At 33.9% G+C, this 27,412-nt stretch overlaps 1 protein-coding gene across 5 annotated transcripts in view; it reads left to right on the plus strand.

The window, feature by feature from the left end:
* LOC143052621 (GTPase IMAP family member 9-like) overlaps window positions 1-27,412 on the plus strand; it is a 73,623-nt gene that overhangs the window by 33,084 nt on the left and 13,127 nt on the right. For 3 of the 5 annotated variants that reach the window (XM_076225685.1, XM_076225684.1, XM_076225686.1), the window contains 4 exons: window positions 1,085-1,144; window positions 3,161-3,220; window positions 7,501-7,545; window positions 9,115-9,149. In XM_076225685.1, coding sequence (XP_076081800.1) covers window positions 1,085-1,144; window positions 3,161-3,220; window positions 7,501-7,545; window positions 9,115-9,149 — 200 coding nt within the window. The remainder of the gene's footprint in view (window positions 1-1,084; window positions 1,145-3,160; window positions 3,221-7,500; window positions 7,546-9,114; window positions 9,150-27,412) is intronic. The other 2 variants (XM_076225687.1, XM_076225688.1) reach the window with 1 other exon arrangement.

Raw genomic sequence — 27,412 nt, forward strand, 5'->3', positions numbered from 1 at the left:
CATCCGACACACCTGAGATCAACCCCGATTTTTTGCAGTATTCGTTGTACTCAGTATTTTCATCGATACTTTGATATATTATTTGTAAAACGCATCTGCTATTTCGACTTAAGAGTTAGAGTACTCGAGATAAAACTGTTGGCATAATTATACTAGATCAAAACAGTGGTACACTCAACTTGTTTTTGTTGTACTTATCTCTACAGATAGGTGCTATCCTAACCTGTACAGCTCGTTTACTTAATGACCGGATTTGATGACGGTTGAAAGCTTTGTTTCAACATGGTTTATGACTGCTTCAACCTGTCATAAAACATAATTCTAGTTAACGTAAATAGCAGACTTCCTCCTAGACCTACTTTAATGGCTGTCTGAAAAGTTAATTTATGACAGGTTGAATATTGAAGTTTATTCTGGACAATATTTACTTTTCCACAACACGTCCTACACAAAATTGAACTTGAAAGCAGGTCTGCTTTTAAGCGAAGTCACTAATCTTACCGATAACAAAGTTATTTTGGTATTAACCTCTGCAAGAAGAAATCAATATGATTCTAAGTCAACCATTAAACAGGCCCACTATGATTATATGATTATAAAGTTGCATTTGAGTATCATTAGATAAGTGTAGCAACAAGTTTATAATGGTTTATTCATAGCACCGATTAAAAAGCAGACTGCCTCATGACTGAAATAACATATCTTTAAGAGAAGTAGACATGTCTGCAGGACTGGTCAACATCAGACATGTTCATAGGTCTTGTTCACTCGAGCTGTCAAGTTGATCTGTCCTGGTGGGCAGTAGAAAACTAGATCTTGTATGAAATGTATGAAAAGAGGAAGTTAACTTAAAAAAAGCATTTTCCAAGTTAACTTTTGTACAGATGAGTACTGACCCAAGTTAAATTTTCAGTATGTCTGAATCAATATAAATTGCCGTATACTTTTTCTTCGGATATTTTCAGTTATGTGTGTGCTTTGTCCTTGTCTATTGTTCATCACTTTTCCTCACAAAGAAACACACACATAAGTATGTTTAAACCTAATTATTTATGTTTATAATAGATCTTTCATTTCCTTGTAGTGATGACAAGTTATATGAATAGACCGGTTCCGAAAAGCAGCCGTAGTGACAGTATTGACGGTAAGTAAATTTTATTATAATCAAGAATATAATAGGTAGATATTCAGATTGTTGTTTTTGTAAGTCTATTTAAAGGATTTTATACAAATGTTAACAATTCAACATCGGCGTTTAACATTTTATTTACATTTCAAGGAAATGCTTTTACAAAGTTAACTTTCATTGATATAATGCTAAATCAATGTTGACTGCAATAACATTTTTGAGTAATAGTATTTGATTAGTCAATGTTATCAACCGACTATAATACAATCCATCCTGACATCAAAATATTTCTTACTATGCAGCTATATAGAGACAATTTCGTGTATAAAAGAGGACAACTGTCAATCTAATTTGATGAGAACAAATCTTGTAGTTACTTGGTCTAATTTAGCAGTGATTTGTATCATAATATCTTTCCTCGTGAATACCTTACAGCTTCCTTAATCGCCGATGCTGCAATGTTTAATGTTATAAAACAATTTTAGCGTCTTTGACCTACTTTATCTTTTTATTCGGATACTTGCGGTTATCTTCTCCAAGTTCAACGGGAACATTAGAATGATCTAGAATATAACCCAGATGGAACCAAGAAGTTGTGTTGCTATAACCAAACAACCCGGATGTTGAACCAGTTACCATGGTTTCGAACCAAAGAACAAAGGTTCAGAACCAAAAAACCCAGATGGAACCCAGGTTTAGAACCAGAGTGCTCGGATAGAACCTAATTGCATTCAGAATTCTCTTGACTTTTTATACCTTCAACGTATTTTTCAAATCATTTATTTATTTAGTATATTTATATATAAGTTATCTAACTTTCGTTTCCGGAATGCAATTTTCCATTATTATACAAAAACAAATGTTTTAATCGAGTTTAAATACAATTCAGTCATCCCTTTTGTCCAATGTGAAATACCAATAAGACATTGTAGCAAGATCTGCTAACCCATCCGGAACACATGAGATCAACCCCGATTTTTGGCAGTATTCGTTGTACTCAGTATTTTCATCGATACTTTGATATATTATTTGTAAAACGCATCTGCTATTTCGACTTAAGAGTTAGAGTACTCGAGATAAAACTGTTGGCATACTTATACTAGATCAAAACAGTGGTACACTCAACTTGTTTTTGTTGTACTTATCTCTACAGATAGGTGCTATCCTAACTTGTACAGCTCGTTAACTTAATGACCGGATTTGATGACGGTTGAAAGTTTTGTTTGAACATGGTTTATGACTGCTTCAACCTGTCATAAAACATAATTCTAGTTAACGTTAATAGCAGACTTCTTCCTAGACCTGCTTTAATGGCTGTCTGAAAAGTTAATTTATGACAGGTTGAATATTGAAGTTTATTCTGGACAATATTTACTTTTCTACAACACGTCCTACATAAAATTGAACTTGAAAGCAGGTCTGCTTTTAAGCGAAGTCACTGATCTTACCGATAACAAAGTTATTTTAGTATTAACCTCTGCAAGAAGAAATCAATATGATTCTAAGTCAACCATTAAACAGGCCCACTATGATTATATGATTATAAAGTTGCATTTGAGTATCATTAGATAAGTGTAGCAACAAGTTTATAATGGTTTATTCATAGCACCGATTAAAAAGCAGACTGCCTCATGACTGAAATAACATATCTTTAAGAGAAGTAGACATGTCTGCTGGACTGGTCAACATCAGACATGTTCATAGGTCTTGTTCACCCGAGCTGTCAAGTTGATCTGTCCTGGTGGGCAGTAGAAAACTAGATCTTGTATGAAATGTATGAAAAGAGGAAGTTAATTTAAAAAAAGCATTTTCCAAGTTAACTTTTGTACAGATTAGTACTGACCCAAATTAAATTTTCAGTATGTCTGAATCAATATAAATTGCCCTATACTTTTTCTTCGGATATTTTCAGTTATGTGTGTGCTGTGTCCTTGTCTATTGTTCATCACTTTTCCTCACAAGGAAACACACACATAAGTATGTTTAAACCTAATTATTTATGTTTATAATAGATCTTTCATTTACTTGTAGTGATGACAAGTGATATGAATAGACCGGTTCCGAAAAGCAGCCGTAGTGACAGTATTGACGGTAAGTAAATTTTATTATAATCAAGAATATAATAGGTAGATATTCAGATTGTTGTTTTTGTAAGTCTATTTAAAGGATTTTATACAAATGTTAACATTTCAACATCGGCGTTTAAAATTGTATTTACATTTCAAGAAAATGCTTTTACAAAGTTAACTTTCATTGATATAATGCTAAATCAATGTTGACTGCAATAACATTTTTGAGTAATGGTATTTGATTAGTCAATGTTATCAACCGACTATAATACAATCCATCCTGACATCAAAATATTTCTTACTATGCAGCTATATAGAGACAATTTCGTGTATAAAAGAGGACAACTGTCAATCTAATTTGATGAGAACAAAATCTTGTAGTTACTTGGTCTAATTTAGCAGTGATTTGTATCATAATATCTTTCCTCGTGAATACCTTACAGCTTCCTTAATCGCCGATGCTGCAATGTTTAATGTTATAACACAATTTTAGCGTCTTTGACATACTTTATCTTTTTATTCGGATACTTGCGGTTATCTTCTCCAAGTTCAACGGGAACATTAGAATGATCTAGAATATAACCCAGATGGAACCAAGAAGTTGTGTTGCTATAACCAAACAACCCGGATGTTGAACCAGTTACCATGGTTTCGAACCAAAGAACCAAGGTTCAGAACCAAAAAACCCAGATGGAACCCAGGTTTAGAACCAGAGTGCCCGGATAGAACCTAATTGCATTCAGAATTCTCTTGACTTTTTATACCTTCAACGTATTTTTCAAATCATTTATTTATTTAGTATATTTATATATAATTTATCTAACTTTCGTTTCCGGAATGCAATTTTTCATTATTATACAAAAAAAAAATGTTTTAATCGAGTTTAAATACACAGTGTAGATACTATTCTGTACGCTATCCGGAAGTCGCGATTTTCGAAGCGAGAACTTTTCGGATCACATTTTAAATTTGATGGGTATACTGAATTAAACGGTAAGTTGATCATCTGTACATTGCTTAATGATTAATTCAGCCGACATCGATATTCTCAAATGGTTTAGAATTAAATTCCGCACATTCATTATTCGTATCGTTGCCTTAATCAAGAAATTTTCAAGTGCATCACTAAGAAAAATCAGTCGGCGAACCTAAAAACAATCTTGTTACCCTCTTAGTGTACATATTAAAGTAAAAACCTGACTTAATTAACTAAATGAAGTATATTTCAAGTGGTGGTAAAAGTTTCAACCAGATCTTTGAAGACAGAAATAAGAAAATTACACTTGTTAGAATTTCTCACTGTACGATCAGTCTCGCTTGTATATTTTAAAACTGTATGATCAGTCTATATGTCACTGTATTCTAGTGGTGATTTCAAAGTTATTTACGATACATTAGAAGGTGGCATTTTTCTAAATAACACAAATATATTTCAATACATTCACATCCTGAAAACTTATGAAACATGTTTTAGTTTGATAGGGTGCACTCGACTTACTACATTAAGAATAAGGATGTTTAAATGTTGCTAAAATAAGAGGGAGGTTTGATGTATACTAGTATATAAGTTTCAGAAATGTCCTCCGTTATACTTAAAATTGTACAAACACACAGATTTAGTTGTTATATAAAAATGCATGTATTTACACACATTCGAGGCCGTACCGTAGCCTATAATTGATCACAGTTCCTTCACTTTGATTAAGATGTAGAGCTATCTCTTTGACACTCAATTGTACACCACTTTGTCAAGCGGGGGTTATAGTGATAAAGAAGTCCGTCTTTCCGTTCGTCCGTTGGACCGGTACAGTATGTTTCGCTGGTTTTGTAAGCGCATCTCCTCATTAACCACTTAATATACATTGGGGGTTCCGGACATTTTTAAATGGAGAGGGGGTCCAATCCAGGAGAAAAGGGGATTCCAAATATATGTTCCCATACAAATGCATTGATAGTTAAAAAAGGTTTCCAACTGCCGGATCCCCTTTTTTTGAATCCGTCACTGATATAACTATTAATTAATCTTATTTGGTTTCCTTATCATAAATGATAACGACTGTATTGAGCACCGTCCATTTCGAATTTTAGTAAAAATCTTTTATGGGGTTACTTTAAATAAGATACGGACTTGAACATTGCATTATATGGGGCACCCATCAGGTATTTCCAACACCTCCTAAACCAATTATTAAAGTTTTCTGAAATTGTTCCATTTTTACTCGATTAATGAATTATATATAAACCTTCTATTTTTGTAAACTTACCAAAATTATATCACATGAATTATCCCCCTACGCAAAGCTGTCTTTATCCATTTTTTGTTATATGAAAAGAGACAGGCTTGATTTATGTTATCATCAATTGGTCAACGGCGGACGGTATAAATAATCTTTAAAAATGTAATAGCTAAACAGATAACTGTAACGATACACTATTACAAAGTCCACAAGCGAATCATGTATTACTTTTTAGGCATTTGATTTTAAATAAGACTGATGGCACAAAAATGCAATTATTTTGCCGTCTAAAAAATTCATCAGAAATATATTTAAATTGTCTGATGAAAGTAATTACACTTATAGTTCCCTGGATAGTTCATAATATCAAATATACACATATATACCTTCAAATTGCTGTTGTTTTTTCTTCAAAATCACAACTGGTCATACAGTCAAAAAATCTGAAATCGCTTCTAGAATACAGTCAGTTCTAGACTGATCGTACAGTAATTTATTTTAGGATCCTCAAGGAAAACATATTTTTTATGGGAAATACGGATATTCTACTTAAATACAAAAAGAATATTGAAACAGTTTATATTTAACTGTAAACTGATGCACATACTTGCAATAAAAGATTATTTGCTTTGTACTTCGAGAGCAAAATTGTCCATCGATTTCATTTTTTTCTACCAAGTTGATGTGATGCACACGTATATTTTATATTCTTATGCATGTTTTTGTTACAGTTACTCATATTTATGATGCTATATATACCTCGAAGATGTTCAAAGCACTTTGTAGATATAGCAGTAAACAAATGATGAGAAAAGTTACCGTAGGCAAAACCGTCCTGTTAGCCAGTTAGAAATCATCGCTTCGTAAATCGCGACTTCCGGATAGCATACATAATAGTATCTACACTGTGAAATACAATTCAGTCATCCCTTTTGTCCAATGTGAAATACCAATAAGACATTGTAGCAAGATCTGCTTACCCATCCGGAACACATGAGATCAACCCCGATTTTTGGCAGTATTCGTTGTACTCAGTATTTTCATCGATACTTTGATATATTATTTGTAAAACGCATCTGCTATTTCGACTTAAGAGTTAGAGTACTCGAGATAAAACTGTTGGCATAATTATACTAGATCAAAACAGTGGTACACTCAACTTGTTTTTGTTGTACTTATCTCTACAGATAGGTGCTATCCTAACTTGTACAGTTCGTTAACTTAATGACCGGATTTGATGACGGTTGAAAGTTTTGTTTGAACATGGTTTATGACTGCTTCAACCTGTCATAAAACATAATTCTAGTTAACGTAAATAGCAGACTTCTTCCTAGACCTGCTTTAATGGCTGTCTGAAAAGTTAATTTATGACAGGTTGAATATTGAGGTCTATTCTGGACAATATTTACTTTTCTACAACACGTCCTACACAAAATTGAACTTGAAAGCAGGTCTGCTTTTAAGCGAAGTCACTGATCTTACCGATAACAAAGTTATTGTGGTATTAACTTCTGCAAGAATAAATCAATATGATTCTAAGTCAACCATTAAACAGGCCCACTATGATTATATGATTATAAAGTTGCATTTGAGTATCATTAGATAAGTGTAGCAACAAGTTTATAATGGTTTATTCATAGCACCGATTAAAAAGCAAACTGCCTCATGACTGAAATAACATATCTTTAAGGGAAGTAGACATGTCTGCAGGACTGGTCAACATCAGACATGTTCATAGGTCTTGTTTACTCGAGCTGTCAAGTTGATCTGTCATGGTGGGCAGTAGAAAACTAGATCTTGTATGAAATGTATGAAAAGAGGAAGTTAATTTAAAAAAAGCATTTTCCAAGTTAACTTTTGTACAGATTAGTACTGATCCAAATTAAATTTTCAGTATGTCTGAATCAATATAAATTGCCCTATACTTTTTCTTCGGATATTTTCAGTTATGTGTGTGCTGTGTCCTTGTCTGTTGTTCATCACTTTTCCTCACAAGGAAACATACACATAAGTATGTTTAAACCTAATTATTTATGTTTATAATAGATCTTTCATTTAATTGTAGGGATGACAAGTTATATGAATGTCAGCCATAGTGACAGTATTGACGGTAAGTAAATTTTATTATAATCAAGAATATAATAGGTAGATATTCAGATTGTTGTTTTTGTAAGTCTATTTAAAGAATTTTATACAAATGTTAACAATTCAACATCGGCGTTTAAAATTTTATTTACATTTCAAGGGAATGCTTTTACAAAGTTAACTTTCATTGATATAATGCTAAATCAATGTTGACTGCAATAACATTTTTGAGTAATAGTATTTGATTAGTCAATGTTATCAACCGACTATAATACAATCCATCCTGACATTAAAATATTTCTTACTATGCGGCTATATAGAGACAATTTCGTGTATAAAAGAGGACAACTGTCAATCTAATTTGATGAGAACAAAATCTTGTAGTTACTTGGTCTAATTTAGCAGTGATTTGTATCATAATATCTTTCCTCGTGAATGTTTTACAAGTGAAAGTTTTAACTAGCTATAAAACCATGTTTTATGAGGCTGTCATCCAAGTGACAGGTTTAGCTATTTCTGATATTTTTATGCGGCTATATAAATAAGCATAATAAAGTGCAAATATGGTCAGTTTTGGTTGATGCGGTGAAGTAATTTTGTTGTTCGAGTCAGCCTGACTAATCCAAACTACAAAAATTTTGTTGTGAATCAATATTGTTAACATAAAAACGACATGCTGACACTCTTACTTGATGTGGACAATATTTTGTAGACATTGTGTTCCAATATTGCTAGCGTTTGTATTATACAATTCATCCTTCCATACAAAATATTACTGAATTCGTCTGCGGATATATAGATTTACATAATAAAGTGCAAATATGGTCAGTTTTGGTTGATGCTGTAAAACAATTTTGTTGTATGAGTCAGCCTGATGTATCAAAATTACTGAAATTTTGAAACGTAAATTGATATTTCAGGAATAAAAATTATGGCTTGAATTATCTCATCATAGTTCTCAATTCCATTACAAAAGAAATATTATATTTAAAGGATCATTCAACCCTGATTCTTAACTATTCAATTTTGACTACTCTAACTAATACCAACTGACCCAAATGGTATGACATGTTAAAATTTAAATGTAAAATTACATGCGAACTCCAGAAAATATGGCGAAATTATAAGGAACACAATATTTGTGTAACATGTGTAAGTTAGGCAGCCAGTTTCAATAAATTTTAAACACAAACACATTTTACAGTAGCACTGGACCATTTTATGTTTCACATGTTTTGTTCGAATATCGTTGTGAGGTCGTCGTTATTCAACCATCTCTTCAGTAAGTTGAGTAGCAGTTATATTTCAATTGTAAATGACAGGTATATGCCAGGTTTTGTAAATTTTTCTTTGATATTATAAACACTTTGTTATCAACATTTCACGAACTTTTATCCATTTTCAATGTTAACACGTGAGTGAATATTTTGCTTTGCGAGAAAGTGTCCCCATCTTTAATTTCGATAATAAATGCTATCACGTTGACGTAAATATTTCAAAATGTATTTTGATCGATTCGGACGTATGTTTAATTATCTGTACATTTTTTGAAGACGTGTTAGTTTTATCTTTACGTAACGTTCTTATTTTGCAGGTGGAACACAACACCGAATACCGTTCGACATAGATGTAAGTTTCTAAAATATAAATTAGACAAATCTTGTAAAACAGTTCTACTATTTATATTTACGGTTTACATTACAAAGAGTTTGTTGTAATTTGCAATTAACGCTGTAGGCAAAACATATGATTATCCATTTTATAAGTAATATAGTGTGGAAGTGACCCTTTACGATATATATGGGGTCAGTCTATTTCATATGAGGTGAGAGCGAAGCAATATATATCTTATTAGGTCACTAGAACACTATGTAAATAATGTATCTTACCTACGACATTTGCATATGGTATTTAAACTTGTGGCCATTCAAAGTGATCAAGTCTTTAATGCCGTTAGAATTATGATTCTACTTCCATTGGTCATCAATGTCTTCGTTTGTTGAAACCTTTCAGGTTTTTTCCCCGTGTTGTTTTTATAAAGGGACGTAACACCACTTATAACCGTGTATTAATAAGCCCCGACTACTAAACTAGTATGGTTGCTTTTAACCAATCATATTCCTAGAAATGTATAGTAGGTACGATAATGTTAGATATATACCGACATACGATATCAGCCAATTGTGATAGAACCAAGAAGTTGTAGACATAAACAAATAATTTTAATGCAATTATTTTGTAACAATTGTTCTGATTGGATGACAGCAAGCGTAAACTTCTCTATCTCCTTGTCTGTAACTAAGGAAGCCGACATTTTGAATTTCGGAATGTGTTGACATGTTATTTCTACAATAATAAACAAAAAACTCACTTGTTGCGCCTAAAAAAAATTTCTTTTTATCAAAACTTATTACATTTTGAAGCGGCAGAAAAGCCAGAAAACGCCCGGTGTTTATGTTTGACGCCGGAAGCATACATATGACGTCACCTAGTGTAGGGACCAAAGAAGATAACAACTTTTCGCGGAATTTTCTTTATTGAAGATTTTACACTGAAATAATGATTGAAATTTAATTATGAACTTGTTTTGCATTAGAATAGAGATAACTGTATTGTATTTGAAGCTTTGCGGACGTCCATCGGTAGTTTTACTGTCGCAAATACCAGTTTACCTTTCTCCGCTCCGCGTCGCCAGGTAAACTAAATTTGCGACAGTAAAACTACCGATGGACGTCCTTAAAGCTTCAAATACAATACAGTTATCTCTTAATTGCTGGAACATAAGTCGAGTATTACCAAAATAGAAGCCAATAAGGTCCGTGTATATCTGTGTAACACACAAGAAGTAAACGTATCAATCAGTTTATTATTTACATTGGTAATTGAATATGTACAACAAATAACAGTTCAGAATGTTAGTAAATGTTCAACTTAACTCATCTGGTTCAGTAACAACTAATCGTCCTTTTTTGAATCTGCCACACTCTTTCGTCCTGACGACAATCTCCAACTTCCGGTCTGACTAATCACCGATCTAGTCTGATAACGTAACAAACACAATAACGTACCATATAACATTGTCCTCCTCTATGTTAGACACGTCCTCGTGTCTATATGAATAAAACAATTTCTTGACACAACAAAAATATATACACATGTTCAAAATATTTCAATTGTCATAACATATAACTGTCCTTAAGTTAATCAATTCCATCGCCAAGCACAAAGTCTTCAAAGTATTTTGATTTTTTGCCGATTCCTTGATGAACGTCGCAAAGCAGTTCCGGTTGTCTCTTCTGTATCATCCATATGAGTTTCTTCAACGATTGGTGTTGTTTCGTTTGCTAAATTCCCATTGTCTGTAACGGCGTCTTCCCTCTCCTCTTCGGATAAATCCTCAACCTGCTTTTCTCTTAAACTATTGTTTGTTTCATCCTCATCTTCATTTGAAACATCTTCATTCAATCTTTCCTCCCTGTTGTTGGTAATCGGAGATGCTGGGGGAGTAGGTTGAAAGTTTATATCTAATCCTCTAAACGGCTGACGGTTTGCAGGTTGTTCTTCTTCGTCAACATCCGTACAGATATCATCTCCTGTTGTGTTTATCTCATGTTGGTTATTTCTCTTCTGTATTACACACTTTTTCAGTTTGTTAAAATGAACAACTTTTCTCATGCTAGTGTTGTCTAACTGTATTCTATACGCTAGGTCTGAAATCTTCTTTTTTTATTGTATATGGACCTTTCCACGGACGATTTGACTTGGGCGATCGTCCCTTCTTAACTCGAGGATCATAGTACCAAACTTTGTCACCCACATCAAACGCTTCACCGAATGCCTTCCTGTCATAGTGATCTTTCATTGTTTTTTGTGACAGTCCTAGATTTTCCCTTACTACTTCGTATGCCTGTAAAAACCTCTCCTTAGTCCTTGCTACATATTCACTGGCATTTTTTGCAGTGCTGCCATCAGGCAACTGATACTGAACATCCAGTGGAAGTCTTAGTTCCCTTCCAAAAAGAACATAAGCCGGGGAAAACTTTGTAGATTCATGTTCACTAGTTCTATACCCCATCATCACTTTTTGTAGGTGAACATCCCAGTCTCTTTGATTTTCTTTGACGTACTTGCTGAGCATAGAGAGCAGTGTTCTATTGAATCTCTCAACTTGACCGTCTGATTGAGGGTGGTAAGTAGTCGTCCTCGTTTTATCAATTCCTAGTACCTTACATAGTTCGGATATCAGTCGAGACTCAAATTCAGGCCCCTGGTCACTATGCAACTGGAATGGTGCACCAAATCTACTTATAAACTGATCAATGAGGATTTCGGCGATCACAGGAGCTGTGTGATTCTTTAAAGGGAAAGCCTCTGCCCACTTAGAGAAATAATCTCCAATTACCACAATAAATCTGTTCCCTTGATCCGACATAGGCACTTCCAATATGTCTATTGCTATTTTCTCAAATGGAGCTCCAGAATAATGTGGTTGTAACGGCGCTTTAGCTGTTCTACTCGGATTCTTCCTTGTTACACATTCAACGCAGTTAGCGACATAATTTTCAACGTCACGCCTCATTCCAAACCAATAAAATCTTTCAGAAACTTTTTCAAATGTTTTTGACACTCCCAAATGTCCCCCTAGTGGGCTAGTATGAAGGTTGTATAGGATTTCATTTACTAATTTACGTGGTACAACCATCTTCAATTTATATTCTTCTTTCCTTGCATTTTCCCATCTTATATATAACATTTCATTGTGTAATACCAATTGGTCAAACTTGCTCCACAAGTCCTTAACCACGGGACTTTTCCCTTCAACGTCACGGAATTCTGGTCGTCTATTTCCAATGTCCCAAGACAAAACCATATAAATGTCTTTGTCTTGTTCCTGTTGCGTTTTCTGGAAACTATCATTTGATGACTGCTCTCTTAACGTGGATGACGTATCAGTGATTCTAGAGCTGCAACATGCTGTTCCAGAACCAGCTGATGTATCATTCTTAATCACTAATTCTTGTTGTCTCCTCGACGTATCATTCTGTACATAACAAAATTGCCTATTTACAGCAGAGTTAATATTCTCATCATTACCACACTGGTGGCAAGGTATTCTAGACATTCCGTCCGCATTTCTATGACGTTTACCTTCTCTGTGTTCTATAGAAAATTCATACTCTGATAACTGTGTGATCCACCGAGCAGTCTGACCTTCCGGTTCTTTCATTGAGAAAAGCCATTTCAGTGCTCTGTGATCTGTTCTTGCACGAAATTTCTTGCCATACAGATAATGACGATATTTAATGAAAAACACTAATGCTAGAAGCTCTTTTCTCGTAGTACAGTAGTTCCTTTCAGACTGCTCAATGTTCGACTCGAATAAGCTATAACGACTTCCTTTTTCATTCTGGATCTGTGAGAGGACAGCGCCTATACCAAAATCACTTGCATCAGTATCAACTATGAACTCACAGTCACTGCGCGGAAAAGCTAAAATAGGTGCCGTCGTTAGTCTCCTCTTCAACTCCAAGAATGCATCTTGGCATCGATCATTCCAAATAAATAGTGTATTTTGTTGAGTCAATTTATATAATGGTGATGCAATATCTGAAAACTTTGCAACAAATCGTCTATAATACGAGGCGAATCCTAAAAATTGCTGAACCTCTGTGGCAGATTTTGGAGGAGTCCAGTCCTTAACAGCTTTGATTTTTGCTTCATCGGGTTCAATACCTTTTTCTGAAATTACATGACCTAAACAATTAATTCTTGATTTCAAAAGGTGACATTTGGAAGGTTTTAACTTCAAGTTCGCTCCTCGAATTCTTTCGATTACCTCCTTGAGTCTGACTAAATGTTCATCGAAAGTGTGACTAAAGATGATGATGTCATCAAGGTAAACTAAACACAGGTCCCACTGTAATCCCGCCAGAACTGTTTCCATCAGTCTCTGAAAAGTGCTAGGTGCCCCACAGAGTCCAAAAGGCATGACATTAAACTCGTAAAGTCCCCAGTTGGTTGTAAACGCACTCTTCTCTCTGCTTTGAGCATCTAATTCTATCTGCCAGTAACCACTAACTAAATCAAGAGAAGAGAATAATTTTGCCCCTGCAAGAGCATCCAACGTCTGGTCTATCCGTGGTAAGGGGTATGCATCCTTTTTAGTGATTGAATTTATCCGGCGATAATCAATACAAAACCTGGTACTACCATCCTTTTTAGGCACTAAAATCACAGGAGCTGCCCAAGGGCTACATGATGGCTGAATAATCCCATCCTGTAACATGTTGTCGACGTGATCTTTGATTTCTTTCTGCTTGTGTATAGGCACACGTCTTACCCCTTGTCGCAGGGGACAACTACTCCCTGTCTCAATGTGGTGTTTCACCAACGAGGTTCGACCAAGATCAGCTGGTCCTTTTGAAAAAATGCTGCTATATTCCTCTAACAGGGAATTGAGTCTTCCTTTTTGTTCAAGATTTAATGAACAATCAACATGCATATTATCAACTGTGTTCCTGATGCAAGTACAAACCGTAGAACTGTTTACCGCACCACAAACACCCTTGTCTTTATCAAAGTCCTCATCAATCGTAGAGAAAATCCCTAGAGTAGTGTGTTTGTAGATTGTCACATCTTCACTTGAAAAATTCGCTACCTTTAATGGTACAGTCAAGTTTTGGGACGTTACAAGGCTTCGCGCTAACAGTACAGGTTTCTCATTTGTTTGCCTTTATTTTGATTCAATTATACCGACATAATTTGTCGTCATAATCTCTCCTCTGCCCTTAGCAACAAGTGTTCCGTCAATAATCTTTTCATGTCCAGCAGGAATTATTTCTGTTTTTGCAGATTTTATGTTACACGCAAGGTTAGCGTTTCCTTTTTTTAAATAAATATTTGTTGTTTTAGTTTTCAATGCCATGGTATCAAAATCAATTATCAATTTATGGGCCCTCATAAAATCAACCCCAAGGATGCACTCCTGTGCCAGGTCCCTAGCTCCTAAAACTAACTGTATTCCCACTTCCTGTCTTATACAAATACTTAGTTGTGTTTTCCCTAGTATGTCAATAGGTTCACCATTTGCTGATACGACCTTGTGCTGTTCCCTTACTAACTCAAGTGTACTAGGTACATTAGTGCTACTACCTGCTGCACACCTGTACCTATCACTCGTGCACAAGTTACTGCGTAAGGTCTCCCACAAAGCTTCGCTTATCAGTGTATAAACTGAGTCGGTATCGACTAACATATCCACAAGTCTTCCTTCAATCTTCCCACTACAAACAATTGACAGTCCCGTGCTAAAACAGTCAGTTTCTACCTTGTCTTCATCCAAAGGATAATTTCTATCAGGGTCCAATATTTTGGCTGATGTGTGACCCTTCACATCAGCCTGTTTTAGTTTCCCGGATTCTGGTTGCAATCTATGCTCATGTGCCCAGGTCTCCCACATGTCCAGCATACACCAGGTTTCCCGCGCTGTCCCGTCTGTCTATTCTTATGGCATTCTCTGCTTGTATGGCCAAAATCATAACAAGTCCAACATTGCAAGTCCTTTTGATTTCCTCCTCGCTGCCCTCGACCATAGCCTCCTCTTCCACGTGGCTGATATCTAGAAGAAACTGTTGTTCTTTCTTTATCCTCTTTCATCAGTTTCATCATTTCTGTCATCAGACCAATAAGCTCGTCTGTTTTAGACGGGTTGATACTTGCACATGCACCTGTTTCTTCTGTCATCGTGGCCAAAATTTTCTGTTCTGGTGCAGTATTTGTATCCTTAACGTCTTTCTCCACTGCTTCCCACTCTAACGTCATTCTTATAGCTTCATCAAGCGTTTTCGGATTGGCATGTCTTACTTTCAAAGCTAATTCTGTCTTATCTAGGCCCCTTAAAAACTGATCCTTGGCCAATTCGTCTCGGACATTATTTGACAAAGATGGATATGCCTTACGTGCCAGAGTTCTAATTGAATTACCCATTTCCAAATATGTTTCCGAAGGTTTCTTCCTCCTTTCCATAAACTCTGATTTATAAAGATCTGGCCTTGTAGTTGTGTCAAACCTTGCAGTTAGTTCTGCTTTTAATTTAGTCCAATCTTTCTTAGTGTCATCATCCAGATCGCTTAAAACCTTACCTGCCGTTCCTTTCAATCTAACTATAATGAATTTACATTTTAAGCCATCATTCCAGTCGTTCAATGATGAGCAGCTTTCAAACTGAAATAGCCAATCTGTCCATTCTTCTTCACCAGTAAAGACATCTGGCATAACAATTGGTCGTTTTGTTTTTGCGCCCTGCTGTACTTCGTCTCCATTCTCCGCCATTATTATAATTCTTCAAAAAATATCTAGGTTAAGTTTGTCTTTGGAACAATATAAAATAACAAATTATGGTTCAGATATATTTATAATGAAATTCTTTTTTATATAAATATATATGTATAATCACAAGGTTCTATTCAACAAAACTTGACTACAATGCATGAGCTACCACCTGCTGCTCAACATGTATCAAGAAAACAAACAATAATTCTTAACACCTTAACTGAACATAAAAACTTATTACCAAAAGGATACAAAATAGCATTTATAGTTTTACATTAATTGTCCTCTCTTAAAATCCCAGGAGTCTTCCCTGTCACTATCCTCTGACTGTGAATGTTCTACAACCGAACTGCCAGCTATTATGTCATCTGACGATTGTGCAGCCTCCGCTTTTGTATAACCAATTTCAGCTCTGATAGCTAATATTAACTGTGAAAACCACTTTTGTTTAATAGCCGAAGTACCATGTATTCCGTCATACAATTCTCGAAAATCGTTTTTATATACTTTTTGATACTTTTTACCTCGTTTTACTTTTCCAAGCCTGCAAACTGATCTGTGACAAGAAATTGTGCGACAGCCTTTTAAATGTCCTGACTGTTTTTCACAATTTCCAAAAATTATTTTTTCATTTAACAGTTCAACTTCCTTTTCTAAATCCTTTTGAAACTTCAGCAGATCATCGTCCGATATCTCTGAAACTGTCAACTTCTTATTCTCAAAACAGTGTTTCTTATATTTCTTAAAACTTATTGGTGGCACAGTTATAAAACCAACTAGAGCATTTGGTATTTTCTCTTTAACAGCTGCTTTAAATTCTAATATCTTCTCGTATATTTCAAGACCTTTAGCACCTGAATATACTAGCTCACGTTCCCTGTTTTTATTTTTAATAAATTTTGTGAAGTCGTTTATCCCAATTGCAACTTTTACGATTATTGGGAGACATCTATTTGTGTCCACACTATTTAGTCTTTGTAAGAAAACGTCCTTTAATTCATTTACTGTGGCTCCACGGACAATACAATATTCTTTTTTAAAGTCAGGTGGCTGTTCAAATATTCTGTTACTGTCAAAATTGTTACCACGTGAATCAGTCACAATAAACGCTAGTGGCCCGATTGGCGCTCCATCCACACCGCTGTCACCACTGTAACACACAAGAAGTAAACGTATCAATCAGTGTATTATTTACATTGGTAATTGAATATGTACAACAAATAACAGTTCAGAATGTTAGTAAATGTTCAACTTAACTCATCTGGTTCAGTAACAACTAATCGTTCTTTTTTGAATCTGCCACACTCTTTCGTCCTGACGACAATCTCCAACTTCCGGTCTGATTAATCACCGATCTAGTCTGATAACGTAACAAACACAATAACGTACCATATAACATCTGCGTCCAATCGTTTTTCGTTTTGAAATATCAAAAACAAAAAAACAAAAAACGAAAGTGTTTTCGTTTTTCGTTTTTGATTTCTCAAAAACTAAAATCGAAAAATGAAAGTGTTTTCATTTTTCATTTTTCACTTCACAAAAACAAAAAAACGAAAAACGATTGTATTAAATTTATCTTTCCCCATCACTGTTTAATTGTCATTCAAAAAATGACAATGTTGTCATTTGTCATTCATTTAAAGGTCGTTAAAGTATACATGCACAGCGGTTGTCAGATTAATACTACTTTAATCGAAGATAATGTCGACGGATGCAAAAATCTTTAGCAATCGGAACAATAAGGGTGCGTGAACTTTAATTTTAAGTTTGGAGAGGTTAATCTAAAATGATAATACAGAAGCGTAACTAGCCTCTTTTACAAATAAAGCAAACTGTATATTGTTGGCGAGGGAAGGCCTCAAGAACCCCAGAAGAACTGGAAAAAATGATACAAAATCTTTCAGACCCTTTTTTTATCTAAAGCGCAAGTTTTGTTTTATCTATTTTATTATGTTTGGTCTCGGAGCAAAATATATAGATACAGTGTAAGACTTTTAGTATTTACATGTATGAACAATATCAAAAGACATATGTAGGATGAAGAAAAAAATAATGTTATCCACAAAGTCAAGTGTGTGGCTATTGTTAGTTTAAACATATTTATTAATAGTGGATTGGAAACTTTCTCCCCGGAATGGGGATCGAACCAGGAACTTATGTTTTGTAGTCCGATGCACTAGTCTATGTTACTTTTGTATAATGAGGATCAATGGTCTAGTTCCTCGTTGAAGACCCTCCAGCTCCTTTCAAGATGAAGAACAGGAATAAAAGCCCTGTTCATTAATAATTTGTATTTTTTCTATATATTGTGTGCGATTTTGTCCCGTGTACATTTACTTCACATCTCTTTATTTTCTATTTAGGACCTAGACACGGCTCAATGCTAGTTTAGCCTTCCAATGTTAAAGGTCATATGTTTTTTTTTTAAATTATTTGATGCCGTGGGATTTGGATTTTTAGCTTTAATGTAAACCCTGTCCGGTTTTTAACTTGTATTTACATCAAAGATAGCCAGTTTTGTGTTCTGTAATATACTGTTACAGTTTAATTTTACATGTCCGGTAGCATCGTTACTTCTCAAAACATCTCCCGAACAATATCTGGACATCGGTGTCGTGGGCATGTACAATTGCCAAACCACACATGAACGTTCTTTAGTCCTCGTACATCTATTCCAACTTAAAGTCTTTTTGAGTCTACGACAAGCAGAACATGATATTTTATACCATTGAATATTGAAGCCATAGTCATGAAGATCGATTACTTCATTGGTGTTCCGTTAACGTAGCCGCAGAACAAAAACACGAGAGCTACTTTTGATTATTTCTACAATTTTAAGTAGTTTTCCACTCACAAACACAATAATATTTTCAACATTTATTAAAAAAAATGTGTTTACACTTTTTTACTTTTACGTTGTTTTAAAATATGAATTTGACTTGAATTTGGGACCCCGCTAACATGTTTAACCCCGCCACATTCAAAATGTATGTGCCTGTCCCAAGTCAGAAGCCTGTAATTCAGTGGTTGTCGTTTGTTTATGTGTTACATTTTTGTTTTTCGTTCAATTTTTGTGCATAAATAAGGCCGTTAGTTTTCTTGTTTGAATTGTTTTACATTGTCATGTCGGGGCCTTTTATAACTGACTATGCGGTATGGGCTTTGTTTATTGTTGAAGGCCGTACGATGACCTATAATAGTTGATATTTTCTGTGTTATTTTGGTCTCTTGTGGAGAGTTGTCTCATTGAAAATCATACCACATCTTCTTTTTTTATATTTATATGAGTATATTAAATAAACATGTACAAAAATGTATATACCAAGCTAAGTCAGTTTATATTTTGTTTTTCGTCTGACTATACAAAAGGCGAGAAGAGCTACTTTGGTTGATCAAGTTGACTGATAAGCTGTCTATATAAAGTAATGGGACAATGCATGGCATGAAGACATCACCAAATCACCGTATGCAATACTCAAAAAGACATCCAAAGCTTACCATATAGTCATCAACTACCCACCAACAGGCCGTGAGCTTTGGTAGGCTCTTACCTCAAATCCAAGAGCACAGCAAAATGTCAAAATATTCTATTCAAATTGGGTGACCTGGGAGAAAAACATTGAAATTTTCCAAAGAAATACACACATCCCTCAACTTTTAATAAGGAGATTTGGTATTAATGCAAATGAGTCAACTATCCCACAAAGTTCAAATGTAGTGGATGTGAGCAATTATATATAGGCAACCATATAATCTTCAACAATGAGAAAAAACATACGGTATTGTCGGCTACAATAGTCCATGAATTGAAAAATATGAAACAGTTCAATTGAGAAAAATAACGGCCTATTTTAAAACAACATGAATTACAAAAAACACATATAAAAGACATCAACAAACGACAACCACTGAACTACATGCTCCTGAGTTGGAGCAGGCACATGCAATATATTGTGGCGTTTAACATGCTTGTAAACAGCTGGGACAGTGTTGTTACAGCACAGCATAAGAACAAACTATAAAAATCAGTGGAAAAGGGCTTAACGCATGAGATCGATACAGAACAGAAGAGAAAAAAAGGTCTAACAAAAACACATACCGAATGTGGCAGGGTATTTTTACCTCGTTTTCAAACAATCAAAGTACTGAAGTACTGAACATCGAATGACTGCAAGTTCTTTTGGATTGTCACAAGCACTTGTCTCTGAAAAAATCACATCTCTATACCTGAAAGTGAAATTAATGTACAAATATGATTTTTTTGGCCAAATATAGAGTTCTGACCCTCAATTCCACGGTCCACTAGACATGGAAAAATGATAGTGCGAGTGGGGCATTTATGTACTATGGACACATTCTTATTCAAATCCTTTATTAAAGAAGTCAGTAAATTTACTACAGATAATACTACATTTGTAAATTAGAAGAACTAATCTAATTAAAAGGTATATCTCTGATTTCGGTATACTTATGAGTATGAGAAAGTTAATAAGATTGTTGAACAAACGCGTTCAATTTTAGGATTTTATTCTTGTCAATTTTTCCGAGCAGAGCGAGTCGAAAACAATTAAATAGACGTCTTTCAAGCCAAAGATAATATGTTTGCTATACACACATATGTTTTATTAAACTTGGTAATCAATTATTAATCAAAAATACAGTCCTAGATAATAAACAATCATGAAATATTTGGTCTAGTAATAAAAAATCACACAAAAAAACAGTAGTTGTCGTTTGTTGGTGTCGTTCTCGCTTCTCGTTTTTTAGCTCACCTGGCCCGAAGGGTCAAGTGAGCTTTTCTCATATTTTGGCGTCCGTCGTCCGTCGTCGTCCGTCGTCTTAACTTTTACAAAAATCTTCTCCTCTGAAACTACTGATCCAAATTCAACCAAACTTGGCCACCATCATCATTGGGGTATTTAGTATAAAAATTGTGTCCGGTTACCTGGCCAACTTACCAAGATGGTCGCCATGGCTAAAAATAGAACATAGGGGTAAATGTAGATTTTGGCTTATATCTCAGAAACCAAAGCATTAAGAGCAAATCTGACATGGGGTAAAATTGTTTATTAGGTCATTATCTATCTGCCCTGAAATTTTCAGATGAATCAGACAACCTGTTGTTAGGTTGCTGTCCCTGAATTGGTAATTTTAAGAAAATTTTGCAGCTTTTGGTTATTATCTTGAATATTATAATAGATAGAGATAAACTGTAAACAACAATAATGTACAGCATTTTTTTTGGTACTTTTTGTATTGTATTGTATATTTGATATGTTTTTCTGGAATTTTTTTCTACTTAGTTATATAATGTTCAACTACGTTAAGTGTATCACATATGAAATTAATAAGACTGTAAAGCCAAAACTAGATAATGGTTAATTATTGTATCAATTTAACTTCTCTTAATGTAAATGGCTTTGGAAACGATTTTAAACGCAAATCCATGTTTCTTTGGTTGATAAAATTTCAAAGCGACATCATTTTCTTGCAAGAAACACACAGTATTGAATCATATGAAACTATATGGAAAAGGGAATGGGGTGGAGATATTTATTTTTCGCACGGGGAAACGAACTCTAAAGGTGTTGCTATTTTGTTTAACAGCTCAACAGATTATATATTAAAAGAAAAAAATGCAGATGAAAACGGAAGGTATCTGATTCTAACTGTTGAAATTGATAACACAGATTTTGTTTTTGTAAATTATTATGCGCCGACCAAAAATTTTGAAAATGATCAAATTGAATATATTGGAAAATTAAAGATTTTATTAAATGAAAAGTTAGATCAAAATCTTGTTTTGGGTGGAGATTTTAATACGATACTGAACCCATCTTTAGACAAAATGGGTGGTTCAAAATATAACACACTTGTCAAATATACGAGTAAATTAGAAGAGTTTATAGAAGAATTTGAGTTATGTGATATTTGGAGGACAAAAAATGTTGATTCTAGATTATATACTTGGCGTCAAAGAACCCCGCTTATACCATGTATACAATGTCGCTTAGATTTTTGGTTGATATCGATTTTTTTGTCAAGCAGTGTTACCAAAACATCCATTCTCCCGTCTATAAAATCTGATCATAGTCTTATCAAATTGACACTGTCAGTCGAAAACTTTAGTGAGAGAGGTCCCGGTTTCTGAAAATTCAACTCGGGTTTATTGACAGACAAGGATTATGTAGATATAGTCAAAAATACTTTATCAGATTGTGATAAAAAAATATCACAACTTAGAAAATAAAAATTTGAAATGGGATACCATGAAAAGTGAAATAAGAGGCGCAACCGTCAAATATTCCAAATATAAAAACATGAAATTGCGGGAAAGAGAGTCCAATTTAAAAAAACGACAAGACGAAATTCATAAAAATCTCTCTCGTACATATTTAGATAAAGATATAAATACACTTTTGATCGAATTAGATATTGTTAAAGACGATTTAGAGCAAATAGTAAACAATCAAACAAGGGGGGCTATTATACGATCACACGCCGAGCACTGCGAAGGTAATGAAAGAAATTCAAAATATTTCTTATCATTAGAAAAACGCAATTATAAAAATAAATGTATTAACGACATTGAAATTTTGTCACAAGAAAAAATTCTATACAAAGAGAGAAATTTCTACGAAAAGCTGTACTTACATGTATCAAAAGAAGACCCTGATAAATATTAAGGTGATTCTAACTTTTTCGATTTAAATTTTATTCCTAAGCTTACAGATCTGGAAAAGGATATATGCGATGCAGATATTTCAGAATCTGAGTGCGTTAAAGTTTTAAAAACATTTAAAAATAATAAAAGCCCTGGTACAGACGGGCTTACTGCTGAGTTTTACAAATTTTTCTGGATTGATATAAAAAAAATATGTTTTAGAAAGCTTTGAATATTCCTTCGAGACCGGAACCCTCTCAAAAGACCAAAGACGGGGTATACTGACACTTATTCCAAAGAAAGATAAAGATAGAACACTCTTGTCGAACTGGCGTCCTCTTTCTCTCTTGAATTTTGATTACAAATTATTAGCCAAAGTTATTGCGGAAAGAATGAAATTATTTCTTCCGAAACTTATAGATCCGGACCAGACGGGATATGTGGCTGGTAGATACATTGGTGAAAATCTACGACTCATTGCTGATATTATATATTGTTTACTGCTTTAAAGAATTATCCAGGGCTTATATTACTAGTCGATTTCGAAAAGGCGTTTGATACGCTAGAATGGAAATTTATTCAAAAGGCATTGGTTTGTTTTAATTTTGGTAGCAAGTTCCAGAAATGGGTCTCAACTTTATACTCAAATATATCTAGTCTTGTCGTAAATAATGGATTTAGTTCTAGTCCATTCAAAATTGAGAGAAGTGTTCGACAAGGGTGTCTTTGTCTCCTTTTTTATTTATTTTGGCCGTTGAACTGCTGGCAATAAGTATTCGTAAAAACAATCAGATATCTGGTATTAAGATTGGGGATACTGAAAAAAAAATTTCACAGTTGGCTGATGATACCACTTGTTTTTTGAAAGATGTATTTTCTGCGCAAATTTTATTAGATTCGTTTAATGATTTTGAGAAGTGTTCAGGGTTAAAAGTCAATTTTTCTAAAACCGAAGCAACATGGATTGGAAGAAATAAATTTAACAAAGAAGGTTCCCTTCCTATTAAATGGACAGATGGTTTTAAAACTTTAGGTTTAAAATTTAACGCTAGTATAGAAAGCAAACTACAAGCTTTCCAATATAAATTGTTACACAGAATAGCCTCACATAATTATCTTCTTGAAAAATATAAACTTTCATTAACTAATGAATGTGCCAGTTGTAAAGAAATAGAAACTATAGAGCATAAATTTTTTGAATGTACAGAAATAAAACGATTTTGGAGAGAATTTTCTAATTGGTGGTATTTAGTATTTGGAGTAAAAATATTTTTAAATAAAGACAGTGTAATTTTCGGTGTATTAAATTCTGATAACATAGTTTTAAATTATTGTATTCTACAGGCAAAGTATTCCATCAACTGTGCTAAGAAAACACAATTAGACAGACTGTTAATATATGTGCAAGCGTTTCTTAAATTTTTGAAAAGAAGGCTGGAGATATTAGAATATTTATATCTTTCTAAAGACAAATACGAGTCATTTGTCGACAGATGGGGAGGATTTATGGAATTTATTTAATTAAATTTATTTTTGATATGATCATATATATTTAATGTATTCCAAAGTATCCTTAAGAGGTATCATATACTGAGTATTCACATCATTTACTTGTAATTTTTTTACTATGTCTTATTCGTAAAATATCAATAGTATAACAATGCCATAAAAATATCATGTCATTCACTTATGTATTGTAAAAATGTATGTTTGCACTGTAGTTTGAACACCAAAAAGATCAATAAAAAATAAAAAAAAATAATGTACAGCAAAGTAAGACCTACAAATAAGTCAATATGACCAAAATGGTCAATTGACCCCTTAAGAATGTATTGCCCTTTATAGTCAATTTTTAACAATTTTCATAAATTTGTACATTTTTACAAAATATATTCCAATGAAACTACTAGGCTAAGTTCATTATAGATAGAGATAATTGTAAGCATAAGAAAATGTTTAGTAAAGTAAGATTTACGAACACATCACCATCACCAAAACACATAAACCAAGGTGAGCGACACAGGCTCTTTAGAGCCTCTAGTTATATATAGTTTAGACCTTTGGTTTTCCCGTTTGAATGGTTTTACACTAGTCATTTTGGGGGATCCTTATAACTTGCTATTCGGTGTGAGCCAAGGATTTGTGTTGAATAGGGTACTTTAACCTATAATAGTTTCCTTCTACACACTGTGACTTGAATTGAGAGTTGTCTCATTGGCACTCATACCACATCTTCTTATATCTATGTATCATTTCGATATGTTTAATTGGGGTCTGGAGCTGGCATGTCAGTTACTGTTAGTAGTTCTTTGTTACTTTATGAATCATATTCATTTTGTGTAGTTTCTTTTGTTTACTATTTTGTCCTCGGACTCGGATTTCTTTTAAACTGAGTTTTCTGTGCATATTGTTGTGTGTTTGTTTATTCTACATGAGCTAGATATAGTTGTATAGCGGTAGGGTTGAGATCTCACAAAGCATGTTTAGCCCGTCGTATTTTTGCGCCTGTCCCAAGACAGGAGACTCTGATCTTTGTTAGTTTTTTATGCGTTTTTTTTTTTATCTAAGTTAAGTGTGACGTCCATTTTCACATAACTAGTATATATTTTTATTTTGAGACCAGCTGAAGCCCGCCTCTGATTGCGGGATTTTGTCGTTGTTTTTGAAGACTCATTGGTGGACTTCGGCTGTGCTCTTTTGTTAGGCTGTTGTTTCTTTGGCACATTTTTTATTTCCATTCTCAATTTTATTGATTGATCAATTGATTGATTGATTGATTGATTGATTGATTGATCATTTTACTACACGCAAAAGTCATGATCATTTGAGAATCCTTTATTTGTATTGTAGTGTTAATTTCACCAATGAAACTCTACATTAATTTTTGTCTTAATGTTAAATTTCTTTGTAAACTCTAAAATTACCGTCTGATTATAATAAGACATGCAAGAATAAAAAAAATATTTGGCCTTCAATGTCTCAACCTTTTTTAATGTGAGTAACTTCATTGTTCAGTTAGATTTCGATTTTGATATTGTTCTTGCAAGTTTTCATAATAGATTTGCGGTAATTGTTCTGCATAAAACCCTATGGAAAGCACATTGACTTAATTTTCCAAACGTTTATTGGAACCCAATGATTTGGCAAGGTGTTGCAACCTGTAATGTAAAGAAGTTACAGCCGATTGCATTGGGTGTATAGGCAAAAGTAGCATATCCTTGGTTAGCTTGCTTGTATTATTATGTTAGGTAAGCTACCCTCCTTTAAGAGTAGACTAGTTCGACAGATAACCAATCAATCTGTCTGTAGGACTAGGCTTTTACAGGAGGGTCGTATACCTCACCTTGTTACTTCATAGTTCAGCTAACAAACAAGCGATCCAAAGATATTACCTTTGTCTACACACTCAATGTAATCGGCTGTAATTAAAATGCGGAGTTTGTGAGACCAGGCTCAAGCAGCCAGTCGGTAGCAGCCCGTTTTCATATATATTAACACAAATATTTCATAAGACTCAAACGTACTTCAAATGCTTTTATTAATATATAACCACTATATCATCAGTTTTTAATATATAATTAAGCAGTAAAAGACACTATTCAATGAATTTTAAAATTTCATTTCTGGTTCATTTAAGAATTGAATGCTTTTTTTGTTACTTAATTAAGGTGTAAAGCGTTGACCGAAATACATTTTGTATTAAACGCGGAAGCGCTTCATTCTGAAAATGTGCGCATGGTCAACGCTTTTACAACCCCATGAAGTTACAGAAAGAAGCATTCAATATTTATAATTACATATTTTTAGCTAGGATCATGAAAACACGAGTTTTATAAAGTTTTTATTAAATTCACCTTTGCACTTTATTGTGGGACCTCGTGTCATCATGAATGACGAATGTCATTGTGTAATGCAATTACGTAAGGAATTACATGAGATGTGCAGATAGCCAATCAGAATAATAAATTATAACTAGATTTGCCATTGCAAGCAATAGCGGATGGCACCCTTCCCCAATTGCCAATTATATTTTTTCACCATTTTTTCGTTTCCATGGTGATGGCAGCCATTTTTTTAATTCCAATACCGGAAAGAAACAGGAAAGTCAGGGTTCCTTGTTATAGTGCACTATCATTCAGATTGGTTCCTTTGGCTCTGAGAAAACTGCCGGACAAAATTAGGTGGAAGAAAAATAATAATAATAATAATAATAATAATAATAATAATAATAATAATAATAATAATAATTAAAAACCAATTGTTCAGAGAACAATTGAAAGTCTTTCCACAACAAAGAAATTTGGATCAGAAGGTAGTTTCTTCATACTGATGATATAAATAATGGTTTAATTATCTTTTTGAGTGATGTAAGGGAGATAATATGCTACTTCCGGTCTCATATGATAGCTTCTTTCACACTGATTCCAAAAATATATAGTTTCTATATACTTTTGCATGTAGAATGGGAGATAATTGGTTACTTCCGGTTTGTTGGAAGTCATTTTTATTCTTCAGTAATCAGTTTATGTATCTATATGACAAAATATATGGATTCTGAGTACTTGTATGTGAAAAAACTGCAAAAAAAGCTACTTCCGGTTTTCTCAAGGTCACTTCCGGTAGCCATTTTTCAAGGTCATTTGTCACTTAACCTTTTGTATATGGTCAAATGTCTTTGTAATGAACTTACTTGAAGATATAATCAAATAACCTCATATCAAGACATTTCAGGGGCAACAACTCCTATAAGATGCCATTTATTTGTATAAGACTAAATGTAGCATATCTTCATTACAATTAAGCAGACATTTTGCACTTGTTCTTTTTTATGTATCTTTCAAAGTGAGGGAGAAAATGCAAAAACAAGCAAAAGTCACAATTAAGAATTTGACCTTGA

Source organism: Mytilus galloprovincialis, chromosome 11 (genome assembly GCF_965363235.1).
Source record: "Mytilus galloprovincialis chromosome 11, xbMytGall1.hap1.1, whole genome shotgun sequence".
NCBI classification, from domain to species: Eukaryota; Metazoa; Mollusca; class Bivalvia; order Mytilida; family Mytilidae; genus Mytilus; species Mytilus galloprovincialis.